Source organism: Sminthopsis crassicaudata, chromosome 3 (genome assembly GCF_048593235.1).
Source record: "Sminthopsis crassicaudata isolate SCR6 chromosome 3, ASM4859323v1, whole genome shotgun sequence".
NCBI lineage: Eukaryota > Metazoa > Chordata > Mammalia > Dasyuromorphia > Dasyuridae > Sminthopsis > Sminthopsis crassicaudata.
The window spans coordinates 252,358,354-252,374,863 of NC_133619.1; the positions used below are offsets into that span (position 1 = coordinate 252,358,354).

At 31.7% G+C, this 16,510-nt stretch overlaps 1 protein-coding gene across 6 annotated transcripts in view; it reads left to right on the forward strand.

Annotated features, from left to right (window-relative positions):
• The window catches only part of LOC141561187 (multidrug resistance-associated protein 1-like), a 109,070-nt gene extending 98,295 nt beyond the window's left edge, over positions 1 to 10,775 (forward strand). For all 6 annotated transcript variants that reach the window (XM_074300428.1, XM_074300429.1, XM_074300427.1 and 3 more), the window contains 6 exons: positions 2,273 to 2,374; positions 3,734 to 3,877; positions 5,205 to 5,363; positions 8,071 to 8,237; positions 8,671 to 8,865; positions 9,044 to 10,775. In XM_074300428.1, coding sequence (XP_074156529.1) covers positions 2,273 to 2,374; positions 3,734 to 3,877; positions 5,205 to 5,363; positions 8,071 to 8,237; positions 8,671 to 8,865; positions 9,044 to 9,152 — 876 coding nt within the window. In that variant the 3' untranslated portion in view covers positions 9,153 to 10,775. The remainder of the gene's footprint in view (positions 1 to 2,272; positions 2,375 to 3,733; positions 3,878 to 5,204; positions 5,364 to 8,070; positions 8,238 to 8,670; positions 8,866 to 9,043) is intronic.
• Positions 10,776 to 16,510: the final 5,735 nt, after the last annotated feature.

Genomic DNA, 16,510 nt, shown 5'->3' on the forward strand with positions numbered 1-16,510 from the left:
TGCCAAATATTTTATTTTGTTTACAGTTATTTTAAATGGAATTTCTCTTTCTATCTCTCGCTGTTGGGCTTTGCAGGATATAAAATAAACCCACACAAATCATCAGATAAAAATGCTGATGATTTGTGTGGGTTTATTTTATATCCTGCAAATTTGCTAAAGCTGTTTCAAGTAGTTTTCGGAAGATTTTCTAGGATTCTCTGTGTATATCATCATTTCCTCTGCAAAGAGTGATAGTGTTATTTCCTCATTGCCAGTTTTAATTCAATTTAATTTTCTTTTTTTTTTATTGCTAAAGCCAACATTTCTAGTATAATGTTGAATAATAGTGTGATAATGGGCATCCTTTTTTTACCTCGATCTTATTGGGAATGTGCCCAGCTTCTCTCCATTACAAATAATGCTTGCTTTTGATTATATATAGACACTGCTTATTATTTATTATTATTATTATTATTAATTATAAAGCTCCCTTTACCTCTATGCTCTCTAGTGTTTTAAAAAGGAATGGGTGCTGTATTTTGTCAAAGCATTTTTCTTCATCTATTAAGATTATTATATGATTTCTATTGGTTTTGTTATTGATGTGACTAATTATGGTAATAGTTTTGCTGATATTGAGCCCAGCCTTGCATTCCTGGCATAAATCTCACTTGGTCATAGAGCTGATAAGTTGCTGTGATCTCTTTGCTAACATTTTATTTAAAATTTTTCATCAATATTCATTAGAGAGATTGGTCTATAATTTACTTTCTCTGTTTTGGCTCTTCCTGGTTTAAGTGTCAGTACCATATTTGTATCATAGAAGGAATTTGACAGGATTCCTTTTTTTACCTATTTTTCCAAATAGTTTATATAGTATTAGAATTATTTCTTCTTTAAATGTTTTGTAGAATTCACTTGTAAATCCATCTGACCCTGGAGATTTTTTCTTAGGGAGCTCATTAATGTAATTCCCTAATTTTTTTTGCATAAATGTCATTTAAAAAAACCCAGCAACAACAATAAAAAACACTAGTCCTGCATTGCTGTTGCAAGTTAGTACCCAGGACTTCATTTTGACAATTCTACCTATATTCAGCTTTTATAAAGAGCAAGACTGCATTTGCTTCCTAAGATTTTGAGGAAAGGAGTTCATGATGACACTGTCATATGTATTTATCCCTTCCTTTCCATGTATTATTACCCTAATTATTACCTCTTTCCTGTAGTAAGGAAATAGCCTCCTAACTATTCTCTTTGTTTTGTGTAAGTTTGTTGACCCCAGTTACTGGTCAAATCTCTACCCAATTAATCTTCCGAAGACACATCTCTATTCTGTTGTGCTCTACTCAAAATTTTTCAATTGTTTATCAATATTTTACATATAAAATCCAAGTTCCATAACCTAGCATCCTAAATTCATTAAAATTTGGCCACAGATAATCTCCTACTATTTCTTTAAACAAATAAGGTTGCATTCATTTTAAAATCAGCAAAGTTGGAAAGGCACAAAAAATATAGAAATTAAAATCTAAAGGTGAAGAGCTTTCTATGAAAATAAATTTCTCCATACCTTTGAAAGGGAAAGACTATTTTACAACTATATAAAGAAAGGCCAATAGAAACAATTGATTTGCTTCTGGGTCATAAACTTCAATCATACCAACACCACCAAACACTTATCAACATAAAACCTCAGTAAAAATTGGGAAAATATACCTGACTGAATTGGGAGTAAATTACCATGAAGAAATATAGAAATCCCTTATTGAGGGAACAGATTCTAGACCAAGAAAAACTGCTTAAATTTCCTTTCTCTCATATCCTACCAATCTTTTGTGAGCTCTACTCAAATGCTGTCTCCTTTATGAAGTCTTTCCTTATAGTTTAAAGTACTCATTTCTTTATTACTTCCCCTTACCAGTATTGTTTGCTCTATACTATATATTTTGTAGTTGCTGTATAAATTCCTTTAATACAAGAACCATAGTTTACTCATCTTTATAGCTTTCATAGCAGCTATCTAAAAATAGCTTGTACAGAGAAGATATGCAATACTTATTGGTAATAATGTCTTACTATCCATTTTGTAAAGAATTCTATTAGTATTAAATGGGAAGTGAAATATTCCATAAAGTGCTATGTAATAATGGCAGCTCTTACTATTAGTTGTATAATGAATGGTCTTTTACTCTTTTTTCTCTCTGAAATCCACTATTTGTATCATCTAATATTTAAAGACAATGTATGTATACATGTCAAACAAACTAAAAAAATTAATTGTTTTCAGATTACTCAATCTTTGAACTTTTGGGTTCGAAAATCATGTGAAATTGAAACCAATTCAATTTCCATTGAAAGAGTTTTTGAATATGCAAACACCAAGAAAGAGGTGAGCATTCCAAACACTTTATCAAGCAATATAACAAGAAGACAGATATATCTCACTTGATTTGGAGGAATAAAAAATAATTTATCAAAATGTAGCAAAATTATCCCTTAAATATTGCTTAAGAGTAGCTCTGTATGACTTAGTGGGAGACAGAATAGACATTTCTAGGCTGTTTCTCTTCCCACCTTTATTCAAGGAAGATTTCATTCCTGCCAGGATGGGAAGTAGGAGATTAGAGCTGAAAATTTGGTCACTCTGCTTTCCTTAAAGAGAGGAGTATGAGGCTATAATTATATCTATCTGATCCCTTAAATATTATTAGTCTAGGGGTTGTGGTTTTTAGGCTCTGATTATTGTTTTATTAATAAGGGTAAGCAATATTCTGTTTTATTCAAGGCTTGACTTCCCCACCAAATATGAGTTCACAATGAACCTACATACGAAGCCATTTATCCAAGCCCAGAGCAAGATATATATATATATATATATATATATATATATATATATATATATATATATATATATATATATATATATATATAGTGGGGGAGAAGAAACCAAATTATTATGAGTCTTTATTTTGAAGTCACCACATCCCAGGTTCTCTATCAAAAATCTTCATTCAGATATAGCAATCACTGATAAGAATTATGTCAAAAGAAATCCAGGCATCTTTCTTTGTGTAGTGATTCTTTGTCTATATCATTTCTATTTGAGTTAATTAAAGTATTCTTCCCTGTCCATCATAGTATTTCTAATTTTCTATTTCTATTTTTCATAAAGAATTCTTTCAAACCTTTAAAAATTATTATTTTGCTAATTATATCTTGTTGTAATAGAGTAATATTAAATAATAAATAATAGTAATATTAGTGAATCAACAAGAATTTATTAAGTATCTACTAAGTATCAAGCCTTGTGCTAATCAGATATTAATAGTCCTATTACTAAATTAGCTCAGGAAAATACTAAAGTACCAAACTAAATAAAAAGAATCTAAAGGGATTATCAAGAGCGTCTTTTATTTAAAAACATTGGTGGAATAGAGTACATAATATGAACCTCAGTATGAGAGGGAAACTTATTCCACACCATTATTGTAGAAAATGTCTCCTTGATATTTCTTAGAAAGTAAGAAAACTTGATACTTGTTAAACATTAATTTTCAGGATCTATCTAAACGCATGTGGACAGTAATGTATATGCCAGGATTGAAAGCTAAAATTCTAGCAAAACTTAATAATAAGAGGTATCTGGTTTCAAAATTTACTGAAGTGTTTTTTAAAAAGGCATTTGGGGAGAGTGGGTTATTTTAAAATTGTCATTAATATATATTTAATTATCTTTCACTGTTTTTAGGCACCATGGGTAAACACTAAAAGGCCTCCATCACAATGGCCTGATAAAGGGATAGTAGAATTTGTAAATTATGAAGCCCGTTATCGCCCAGATCTTGGTCTAGCTTTGCAGGATGTTACTTTCCAAACTCACAGTAAAGAAAAGGTAATACGTTTATATTTCTTTCTTCAATCACTAAGTTTGCAATGACTCAAATATAAAATGGTCTTAAATATGAAATTATCTTCCTCTGATTCTTATATCATGAAAATATGTTTTTAAAATGCATCTTAATTGTTCATCCTTCCTAAAATTACTATCCAAATCTATTTTTCCTTCTTTGTACAACTCATAGTCTTTTAAATCAAATTATTTTTTGAAGTATATTATCTATTCTTCCTTAATTCTCTTAAAAGCTTCATATGTATTCAAGATAAACCTGGCACCTCTCCTTCAGGTTCAAGTGTTGGGAAGAAATGATAGATGATATTGAATTGTTAACAAAAGTTTTACTTAGAGAGGATATGAAAGAGAAGGACAATGAAAGATACAATCCCTATCATTTCCATGTAGTTTGTTTAGTAGCCCAGCATATGGTGAGTGATTTTTAGACATCTACCATTTTAAAAATGTCCTGATCTGACATGAGTAGGACTTTTTATGTCCATAAGTAATCAAGAAGTCTTGTCAGCATAATCAGAAGTAACTGGAAAACTCTCTCAAAGAGGGAAAAATTTGAGTCTTGCCATACAATCTGGAATCAAGTTCTGACTTTATTTTATTTTTTAACTTATAATGGGAGGAAGAAGGAGGAAGAGTGGTATCCTGGAAGGTGTTAGTCTTGTCACAACTTTAATGTAACTGAGGACCCAAACACATTTTCATAAGACTCTTTTTGTTATTGGAAAATTTACTGGATATTGGGTGCTTGCTTGAGAGGCAAGGGATAAAGTGTCAATTTGAGATAAAGAATACTACCACAGTAACAAAACAAGGATCTTTAATTGAGGCAAGAGAATTACAATTTGGGGCAAGAGAATAACACAAACACGCAGCACTAAATTATTGGAGTGTCTAAGAGAGATAAACATGGACAGGGTTAAAAAATTTCGACAAAGAGGAAGTCTCTTGGAAGGCACATACTTAAGAATCTATTATGTAAGGTTTTTTTGGTATAAAAACTAAAAGTCCATACAGAAAATTGGGGGAGATATAAAAGGGGAGATCCTGAAAACAAGAAGAATAATTAGAAAGGCATAATCATAACCTTTCAGATAGATAAATTATTATCTGATTGTGATAGTCATTTGGGGGAGGAATGTTAACTATGTCATGACTTTGTGGTCCCATGTTTAATAGATTATGATTGCAATGTACAAGCATAGCATTGTAGTGACCTGAAAGCAATTTTGATTAATTTTTAATGGAAAGAATTTTTTTTCAAAAAATAAAAACATGAGCAATTCTTAATGATCTATTTATTCCATTACAGATTGGAATTGTAGGAAGAACTGGGGCTGGTAAATCAACATTGACAAATTGTTTATTTAGAATTGTAGAGAAATCAAGTGGCAAAATTATTATTGATGGAATTGACATATCAACTATTGGACTTCATGATCTACGTGGCAAACTTAATATTATTCCACAGGTAAAATGTATAGTACGGGGTTTACTATGGGGCATACTTCTAAGCATAAGAATTCAGTACTGTAAAAGTGCTCATGCTCATATTTTCTCTTTGTCATTATAAGTATTTCTAACTTTGTGTTAATAAATATGTAAAGATAATTTCATGAACCAAATATTTAAAGAGGAGATAGTGCATGCAGAAGTATCATTCTGATTTAATATGGGGAGGTGTGTTTAATGGGTTGGCTGGTGAGAAGCTGTCTGGTCTTCTAGGAGGACCTTCAAGTCCTGAAATTCCAAGTTTAAATGATGTCTGACACATATTAATTTGCAATTATGGACAAATCTTTTCTTCATCTAAGACCTGAAACTATAACTAATTGCCTAAACTGCAGATGGGATTTCCACAAGTAGAATTCCCTAAATAAATGAAATCATATGGGGATGATAAGAAACATGTTGGAAACACTTTTTAAAAAGCATTCCCATATCAGCTCATGGATAAATAGGAGTGATTTTAAACAGAGAGATATTGATAACCTAAACTGAAGCAAAAACCCCTATATTTAGTAGAATGAATTTGTGCGTCATTTCATATGGGCCAAGGAAGTGACTTTCTATGTATTACTTTTTTGATTATGTTATTGGTGCTTTACATGAGAATTCTCCCTCCTTTTTTCCTCTAGCTTGCATTGTAGTACCTCATACCACTTGACTTGATTTATAGTAATTTTAATGTTATTAACTGTGCTCAACCAAGTGGTCTCTCAAACTTACAGAAAGACTTTCCATAACTTCATTTCCCCTCCAATATTCAAACACACACACACACACACACACACACACACACACACACACACACAAACTACACCTTCATTCCTATAACTCAAATTAAATTAAATAAGAGCAGAAATTAAGATACTAACATCTAAAAAAAGAAAAGCTAAAGAATCTGAAAATATTGAAGATCCATACTTATACAAGCTCCAGAAGTGTTACCTAAAAATCAATCAACATTATATCATGTGCTAGGCACTGTGTTAAATTCTGGTTATTCAAAAAGATGCAAACTAAGCAAAAAGCTTACAACTTAATGGGGGGAGAAAACACGAAAAGTATTATTTACAAGCAAACTATATAGGAAAATAAGAAGGGTTGGGAAGGCTTCCATTTGAAAGAGGGATGTTAGTTGGGACATGAAGGAAGCCACATAGCAGCTGAGTAGGATAGTAGATAAGAGTGCAAGACCTAGAGTCTAGAAGACTCATCTTCCTGAGATCAACTCTGGTCTCAAACACTTAGTAGCTGTGTGACCTTAATGCATTTGTCTCAATTTTCTCATCTATATAAATATTTGTAAACATATATACACCTTTGAGACTTAAAATACTTGATCTACATATTGCATATGGAATCCTTTGACTTTAAAATTTCACAAGTAGAGACAACAAAGAAAAAATAGGAATGCATTTTAACTTAAATTATATTTGGTACTCTAAGAGGATATAGTATTAGGATATCTCTTATATAGAATTATTCAGTTCTGAATTTTTCAAGGCCAACTGTGTTTGAAAATTAAAGTAAAATGAGGCACAAAGTTCCAAGCACATTTATTAGTAAGTTGAGCAATTATCAATTAAAGTTGTTCCCTGACTCCTCAGTCAGCAAAAGGCCATAAAGTAGGACTTACTAATTACTAATACTTTTGGCAAATACAAGAGAACAAAGAACAGGAACCATCACAGATGGAAAATAATGATTGGTTACACAATCTGAAGTATTAAAGGTGACAAAAATAATAGGATTGGTTGGACATTTGGGACTTGCAATAACTCCTCCTTCTGTCCTGCTATCTGGAAAGACTGATTCGCTAGATAGAATTCATGTACTTATAAGTTGAACAAAAATAATATCTCTTGTTAGTAAAGTAACAGATCTCCCTTAATTGTCCATGGTTATGCAAACCTTTATAAAAATAACTGGATTTTTTTTTTTTTGCAATTAAAGTGATTTATAGGGAAAACAATTTTTAAACTTAACTAAGAAAGGAAAACTGAACTTCTGGACTCGTGAACTTCTGAACTTTACTCAGAAACAAAGAAATGAAGCTCAGTCAACTACAGAATATAATCAATCATAAAATGGAATCAAATATAAAATATAAGATCAATATTTGCTTTTCTCAATCCTTACTTGGTTGTCTACAGAGTCAAAGGAAGTTGATCATTAACAAGAGTAAGAAGTGACTACAAAGTCAAACAAATTACTTATAGCACTAGAGAAAGTTGTCTGGATAATACTAATTGAGACATGCCTTTATAATATCACCAACAGTCAAAATAATTTTAAGTATAATTACTGTCATTGTGTCAATAGCTTTATAACTCTGTGCTTGGGATTTTCCTTCCAAACTAATTTGATTAACACTTGTAACTCTTGAAAGGAATATTTTGCTGAGAACTGATTTTCTAATTAGGCCAAATTACAATTTTCCATAACAAATCCTTTAACTGTACAGGTAGTTTATATAGTTTTGCATTATATAATATTAGTTTATATGTGTAACAAATTTAAATTTACATTTGTAGTTTAAATCTACCCTCATTTTTTCCATTTGTTTTCTCACATAGCATGAGCTTGAAAATCGTTATCTTTATTTTAGATTTTCATTGTTCTTTTTCTAAGATTTCCTTACTCTGACAACAATTATATTTTATTGTTCAAAGGACCCTGTCTTGTTTTCTGGCACACTCCAAATGAACCTGGATCCACTTGAAAAATATTCAGATTATGAACTTTGGGAGGCACTAGAACTATGTCACTTAAAGGACTTTGTGCAATCTCTTCCCAAGAAGCTGCTGCATGAGATTTCTGAAGGTGGTGAGAACCTCAGGTAGGAATAAAAAAGAGCTCAGTTTATATTGCTGCAAGTTCATATGAACTGTCAATAGTATCCCACTAAGAAAGAAATCAAAGATGCGAAATAGCAGCCACAGCCTAAACAATGTGGGTAGATAAACACTTACCATAGCTTATTTTTTTTCTCTCTCTCTATCTCTTCTTAAAGCTGTGATTTAAGGATCCATAATACTAGTATCATCAAAAACAGTAAGCAAGATTGCATTTAGTATCAGGATAAAAGCAAATTTCTTCATATGAAAAGGAAAGCAAATATATCTTTTATATCATTCTCAAAGGAAAGGGAAGTAAAAATGAAGGAAGTTTTTTTAAAAAGTCAGATTACAAAATTTTGAAGATAAAAGGGATTACCAAGAGATAGGATATCTATCAAAGCATCAAAATGACAACTAAATTTATTGTCACAGTGTTGGACAAAGACAGCTTGTGTGTCTTGCTCGTGCATTGCTTCGGAAAACAAAAATTCTTGTCTTAGATGAATCAACAGCTTCTGTGGATTATGAGACGGATAACTTAGTGCAGTCCACAATCCAAAAGGAATTTGCTGATTGCACCATACTGACCATAGCCCACAGGTTGCATAGTATCATGGATTCAGAAAGGTAGGTTTCATTTTCTTTAAAGTCAATGTAACTTACTCAAGCTAATTAATACAAGTTTGTACTTTTTAACTGAGATAATTAAATAACATGTATTTCAAATGAATATTTTTATATTCATAAGACTGAAAACATAAAAATTGATTAGCTATTTACTCATTATTGTTTCTTCTTGTTGCAGAATACTTGTGCTAGATTCTGGAAGAATTATAGAATTTGAAACACCTCAGAATTTGATTCGTCAAAAAGGACTTTTTTCTGAAATAGTAAGAGAGTCTGGAATTTTATAAGATATAGATGTAGCACATAAAGAATTTGATTTTATTGATCAGTTCTTACGAAAAATTTATTTTAAACTACATTATTTCCTATTGAATAGTAAATTAGAGAATTGCAACATAGTTCCATCTAATATACCATTCATTATACATACAGACATACATACATATGATATATAATGCTACGTTAGTTGGAACCTTGAGTGTATGTATATAAACTAGTATGTTAATTGGATTATACCCAATATATGAAATGTGCTGGTAAATTACAAGGTGTTTTGGGGGGAAAGTATGCACCTATATTTTTCAGTTCAATGTTGTACATTATTAACATTTTCTAAAGTCTAGACCAGTAATGTCACTCACATGTTGTTCAAACCAGACTAAAATGTCATTTCTGATTTTAATGTGTTGATATATTAATAAATATATAAATTTTTAAAGTTATATGTGACATACAGGGATTATTCAGGGAAGATATAGTAACAGTTTCTTTGAATAATCCCCTCAGTTTTCCAAGTGACTAAAGCAAAGGCTTTAAAAATCCCTTTGAAAGGTGGTATTTTAGAATACCAAGAGTCAACATATTTTACTAGTTGTGGGAGAATTTCATTTTTAGTAAATAATAAGTACCACCCATTAATCAGGGTTAATGTGATGTATATGATTTAATATTTTATTTTTCCCAATTCCATGTAAAATAGTTTTAACATTACTTTTTGAGTTCTAAATTCTTTTTCTTCCCCTCCTCTCCTCATTGAGAAGGCAAGCAATTTGGTCTAGATTTTATTTATATGCAGTCGTACAAAACACGTTTCCATTTAAGTCTTTAATTGAAAGAAAACACAGACAAAAAATCCACAAGAAAAATAAAGAACAAGTATTTTTCATTTGTATTCCAGCTCTATCAATTTTTCCGCTCTCTGGGAACACTACATTTCATCAAAAGTCCCTCAGAACAGTCCTAGATCATTTTGTTGAGAACAGCTAAATTATTTGTAATACATCAATACTGCTGTTATTATATACAATGTTCTCCTGGTTTTGCTCATTTCACTTTGCATCAATTTATGTAAATCTTTCCAGATTTTTCAAAGAGCATCCTGCTTCTCATTCCTTAAGCATAACAGAGAAAAGTTCATGCAATCCCTTCCCCCAAACCCCAATCATATCTTCCACTGTGAAATCTTTTGTGGCACTCTTATTTGTCATATAATTTGCCTTGTTTTACTTTCCCCTTCTCTCATTCCATTCTTCTTTCTCATCCCTCAATTTTTTTTATAATCTTACTATTATATTTAACTCACACCCATATCCTCTATATATACTTCTTCTGACTAATCCCTAATAATGAGAATGTTTTTAGAAGTTATAAGTATCATTTTCCTATGCCTATTGATTTTTGTTTCCTATTTACCTTTATATGCTACTTTTAAATCTTGTTTTTTAAAGTCTAATTCACCTTTGGTCTTTTTATCAGGAATTCTTGAAAGTTCTTTATTTCATCACCCCCTGAAGGATTATACTCAGTCTTTCTGGATAGGTGATTTTTGATTGTAATCCTAGTTCTTTTGTTCTTTAGATGATCATATTCCAATCCCTCATATCATATAATAAACAAACTGTTGAATCTTGTGTCACCCTGATTATGGTTTCTTTTTGGCTGCTTGCAATATTTTCTCCTTAATCTGGGAGCTCTGGCATTTGGCTCTAATATACCTGAGAATTTTCATTTTAGGATATGATGAAGTGGTTTCTTTCCATTTCTATTTTACCCTCTAGTTCTAAACTGTCATGGAAATATTCCTTGATAATTTATTGAAAGATGATGGGTAGGCTTTTTTATCATAGTAGTCCAATAATTTTTAAATTATCTTTCCAAAATCTGAATATTTTTATTGTTTTTTTCCAATGACATTTCATGTTTTCTTCCATCTTTCCATTCTTTTGATTTTGTTTTCTTGTTTCTCAAAGCTCCCATTTGCCAAATTCTTATTTTTAAGGATTTTTTCCTTCAGTGAGTCTTTGCACCTTTTTTTCAATTTGATCAGTTCTACTTTATTAAGAAGTTCTTCTCTCTTCAGTGAATTTTTTAAATTATCTTTTTCCATTTGGCCTATTCTGTTTTGTAAAGTGTTTCCTTTTTCTTTTTTTATTAAAACTTTTTATTTTCAAAACATATTAGTGGATAATTCTTCAATACTAATCCTTGCAAAACATTGTGTTCCAATTTTCCCCCATTCTCCCACTCTCTCCCTAGATGGCAACAAGTAGTCCAATATATGTTAAACATAGTAGAAATATATGCCAAATCCAATGTTTATATATATATATATATATACATATACACACATATATATATATACATATACACACACACATATATATATATATATATATATACATATACACACACACATATATATATATATATATATATATACATATACACACAAGAAAAATCAAATCAAACTGGAAAAAATGAGAAAGAAAATAAAATGCAAGCAAACAACAAAAAGAGCATTTCCCATCTCCTCTCTCAATTAACACTTCAGGGGTGGAGCAAGAAGGAGAAGGGGAAGAGGCAGTAACACAAACAGAATCCCTGTGAAGCAGCCTATGACAAGATTAGAAAAAGCATTGGTTAAAGCTAAGAGAGAAGGACAGGATATAAGTGATTTTACACATGCATATCCTGTGATTGAAGATATTGACTCTGTAGGTCAAAAAAGGAGAAGATATGCACCTTTAGATTTGAATAAAAATTAAAGATTTGAAAAAAGGTTGTACCCTTTATGGGGCTACATCAGCTTATGTTAAAATGTTACTAGATGGTTTGTCTTATGAAGTCCTAACCCTGAATGATTGGAAATCCATAGCAAGGACATATTTAGAACCTGGACAAAATCTGTTGTGGCTTGAGGAGTTTCATGAATTATGTAAGATCCAAGTCAGATGCAATTTGGAAACAGGAGTTAACACACAATTCACTTTTGAGCAATTAGCTGGTGAAGGTCAGTATGGAGAGAATTCAGAACAGATTAATTATACCATGACAGTGTATGAACAAATTGCTAAGGCTGCAATAAAAGCTTGGGGTGTCCTCCCTGGACAGAAAGACCAGGGGGAGGCTTTCACTAAAATAGAGCAAGGTCCCAATGAACCTTTTGCGGATTTTGTGGGACGTTTGCAAACTGCTGTTAAAAGAACTATTGGAGAAAATGCAGCTACAGAAATAATGACCAGACATCTGGCTAAGGAAAATGCCAATGAGATTTGCAAGAGAATTATATGGGGACTAGACAAAGATGCTCCTTTAGAGGAGATCATAAGACTATGTGCTATGTGGGAATAAATACTTTTTACACCCAGACTATTATGAACATGGAAAGACAGGGTCTCTCTTGGCAAAGGACTTCTAGAAAAATTCGTCGATGTTTCCAATGTGGAAAAATTGGACATCTAAGAGCTCAGTGTAGATATGGAGAGAGAGTGAGAAGACAGGATGAGAGAAGACCTAAAACCCCATATCCAAAATGTCACAAGGGCTTCCCACTGGGCCTCTGAATGTAGATTGACCCAGGGAAATGAGAGGCTAAGCCCAGCTCCAAGATATCAATCAAAAGATAGGTGGGGCATGATGGCAGCTGAGTATACACCCAAAGAGCCTTTAGAAGGTCAGAACTCTGATTTGATCAACCAGCAGAAAAATAATCACATGGCAGAAAGGGATTACCTGATAAGTCAGCCAAAAAGCAATCAGATAGCAGAAATGGATTACACTTGGGGAGAATATAGGCCTTTTAAACCAACAGGGCTGTGTCCAGTGCAAACAACTCCAATGTAATTGCCAGATGATGAGAAGAGATTTATAAAGTGGTAAATAGAAGGAAATTAGATAGGCTAACTGCCTGGGAGAGAGGGTTTGCTTGTATTTTAACCGACAGAAGGAAACAGATGAAGAAGGAAATAGCTTGTTGCCGAACAAGCACCTGGAGAGAGAGAGAAAAAGAGAAAAACATCAAAACAAAGGAGAAGATCTAAGAAACATGTGACACTGAAAGATCATGGCTAATAAGACTGTTAAAGAACTTTAAAACCAGCAGGAATCATTGGATTTCCTAACAAAAGATGAGACTAATGGACAATGGACTTATGGACATTGATAAATTCTCAATTTGATCATGTTACATCACTTCTAGCATGTGTTATGTTACTGTGTTCATATAATTTATGAAATTATGTGTAATACCTCCCATATTGATGGATTTATGTTTCAAGGTCATGACCACCCTATGTTCTAAATCAAAAGAAAGGGGGAGATCCTAACAAAAACTCATGCCATTAAAACAATTATTTTCCCAAGTATGGATAGGAAAAAAGTTCTTAATCAAATTAATGATAGAGGCAATTACAAAAGATAAAATGAATACCTATGATAACATGAATCTGAAAAATTAAATTTCTATGGTAAGAGAAAAAGTAAAAATGGGAAATTAAAACCTTTGTTTCATATTTCTCATATAACAATTTGTTATTCAAGAAAAAATGCACACACAAGATATTTATATGTAAAATGCACATATATCCAGAAGTTATTCCATAATATATGTGGTCAAAGGATACACACCAACATTTATAAAAAGAATTGCAAACTGTTTTAACAATCATATGAAAACAATGCTTCAAATCAATAGTAGTAAGAGAAATACAAAAACAATCCTCAAAGTTCACATAAAATATTGTACATTAGCAAAGCTTAGCAAAGATGGGAATTTTTTGGAGAGGTTGAGTACATTGTAGGTACAGGTATGAATCAATACAAACTCATATTGTTATAAAGCATCCTGGGCTTATACAAAGTAATCAAAATGTACTCTATGTACCCATTTGACCCAAATATTCTATTACAAGGCTTACAATCACGGATGTGCTGAAGCCAGCTTGAACTGGTTTCATGAGAACTTATCCTTAAATTTTTCAAAGTGAGCAATTAATTACACCTCAAAAATCAGCACACTACAAAGCAGGGCTTGAGATGTGGTTTTGTTGATTGTTAAGAATTAAGAAAAATGGAGAAAGTGTTAATAATGAAAACTGAACTTAAAAAACATATCATGTGTACATTTCTTCCCCAGAGAATCAATTCTTAAATATTTATGTTTTAAGCCAAAGGGATCATTGGTAATAAAAAAAGTCCCTCTATACACCAAAATATTTATAGCAGCATTTTTTTGTGGTGGCAAAGAATTGGAAGCAAAGTAGATGCCCACTAGTTAATATACTAAAAGAAATGATGAATATGATGAATACACAGAAGCATGGAAAGATTTACATGTTCTGAAGCAGTAGAGAAAGCACAAACAATGAAAATGAATATGTCAACAGAAGGAATAATTGGAAATAGCCAAAAATGAATGCTGGAAAATTACAAAGAACAAGTATGGATCCAAGAAAAAATGAGAAGAAACCTCCACCCGACTACTCTACAGAAGTAGGAGAGGTCTATGGACATTAGACACTGAATATATTTTCACTTTTTCAGTACTGATCTGTTTTGCTAACTTTCTTCCTATTTTTATTTATTTATTTTAAAATATTTGTTATATAGGATGGTACTCTGACAGGTGGTAGGAGGACAGATATTGGAAGAGATCTCAGTGATATTAAAAAACAAACTAAAAATAGAAGATATAAATGTAAATTTTATTTAAAACCTAACAATTGCTAGACCTTTTCCAAAGTGATTTAAAAACGACCTCATAAATATGGGTATCATAGAGAACCACATTGTTATGCCAAGGAAGGTTAAATGATAATAAAGTTGCAAACTCTTGTTTAGATTGTTTAGATCAGTGGTCCTCAAACTTTTTAAATAAGGGGCCAGTTCACTGTCCCTCAGACTGTTGAAGGGCCAGACTATAGTAAAAATAAAAACTCACACTCTGTCTCCACCCTTCAGCCCATTTGCCATAACCTGGCAGGACGAATAAACTCCTCAGCAGGCCGCATCTGGCCAGAGGGCAGTAGTTTGAGAACCACTGGTTTAGATCCTTAAAGCCATAAATATTCCTAATTTGCAAGGTTAGTATATTAGCCAAGAAGAAAACAGATATTCAGAAACAAATTGTATTATTGAAAATAATTTGTAATTTTTATTGGAAAGTACTCATTTTTAAAAGGGCACATTAACAAAATTTATTAAAACACAATTTAATTGAATTATTCCAAATATTAATACAGTACTTTACTAAGAAATTAAAAGTTTTCACTCTCCTGCTCTACTTTTTAGTACTATATTATTTGGGGTTTTAATATATAATTAGGAATTACCTCTTTGGTTACTGACAACATTTTTGTAATGTTTGCTTTTTATTCAGACTGTAGTTTCGAGAATGGGAAGAAAAGCTTGAGTATAAGCACTAAGGCTTATTAGAATTCTACATACTGAGAAATAAATTTCATGGCTTTACCAATGACCATAAGTGCTGCTTCAACTTCATTCCCAAAATCTACTATTCCCATCTTCTATACATTCCAGTCTGTACCAAGTTGCCAAAAAGTGGTTTAGCTAAATGGTACAAAATGGAGAATAAAGTGCACAACTTTAAGAAGAAACTGAAAGTGTTACTTCACTGAGATTTATCAATCATTTACACACATGAAAAAAACTTCATATCTGTTATTTACAACTTGTTAAACTCAAAACCTGTTGCTAATTCAGTGGTCTGAGCCAAAATACAGTACCAAGACTTCCCTCTGATAAAAAATAAATAATTAATTCTGTTTTTGCAACTAGATAAGGACCTTGCTAAAAAAAAATACTGTGTACTAGAAACCATAAGCTACATATACATCCAAAATGAATCATGTCCTTAAAAGGAAAAAACATTTACATATAAATTATCCCATACAGATGTCATACGATTTTTCTCATATAAACCAGATCCAATATCTGAGATAGCTATGAATAGTTATTGCTCAGTACCTCCAAAATTTTGTAAGGCGACCCCCCCCCAGTTTGCATGGGGAAATCGGGGGGGCACAAGTTCCTTCCAGGACTACACTATATGTTGAGAGGTAGAAAATAAGAAAAAATCCATAGAAAATGGATATTATTTTTGGAATGTGAAGAATATTATTTCTGCTGTTCATACTTACATTGTAGAACTAATTAAACACTTTTAGAGTTTAAAAAGTTAAAAATTACATTCCTTACTCATCAACAAAACTTTTGTGTTTAGACTTCACTTTTCTTAAAGGTTCAAATGTAATGAAGGACACAAAGTCATTACCCAAAGGACCTACACTGCTCTTTTCTTTTTCTGAAAAATTTTTAAATTATGGGAAAAATTTTGAAGTGTTTTATG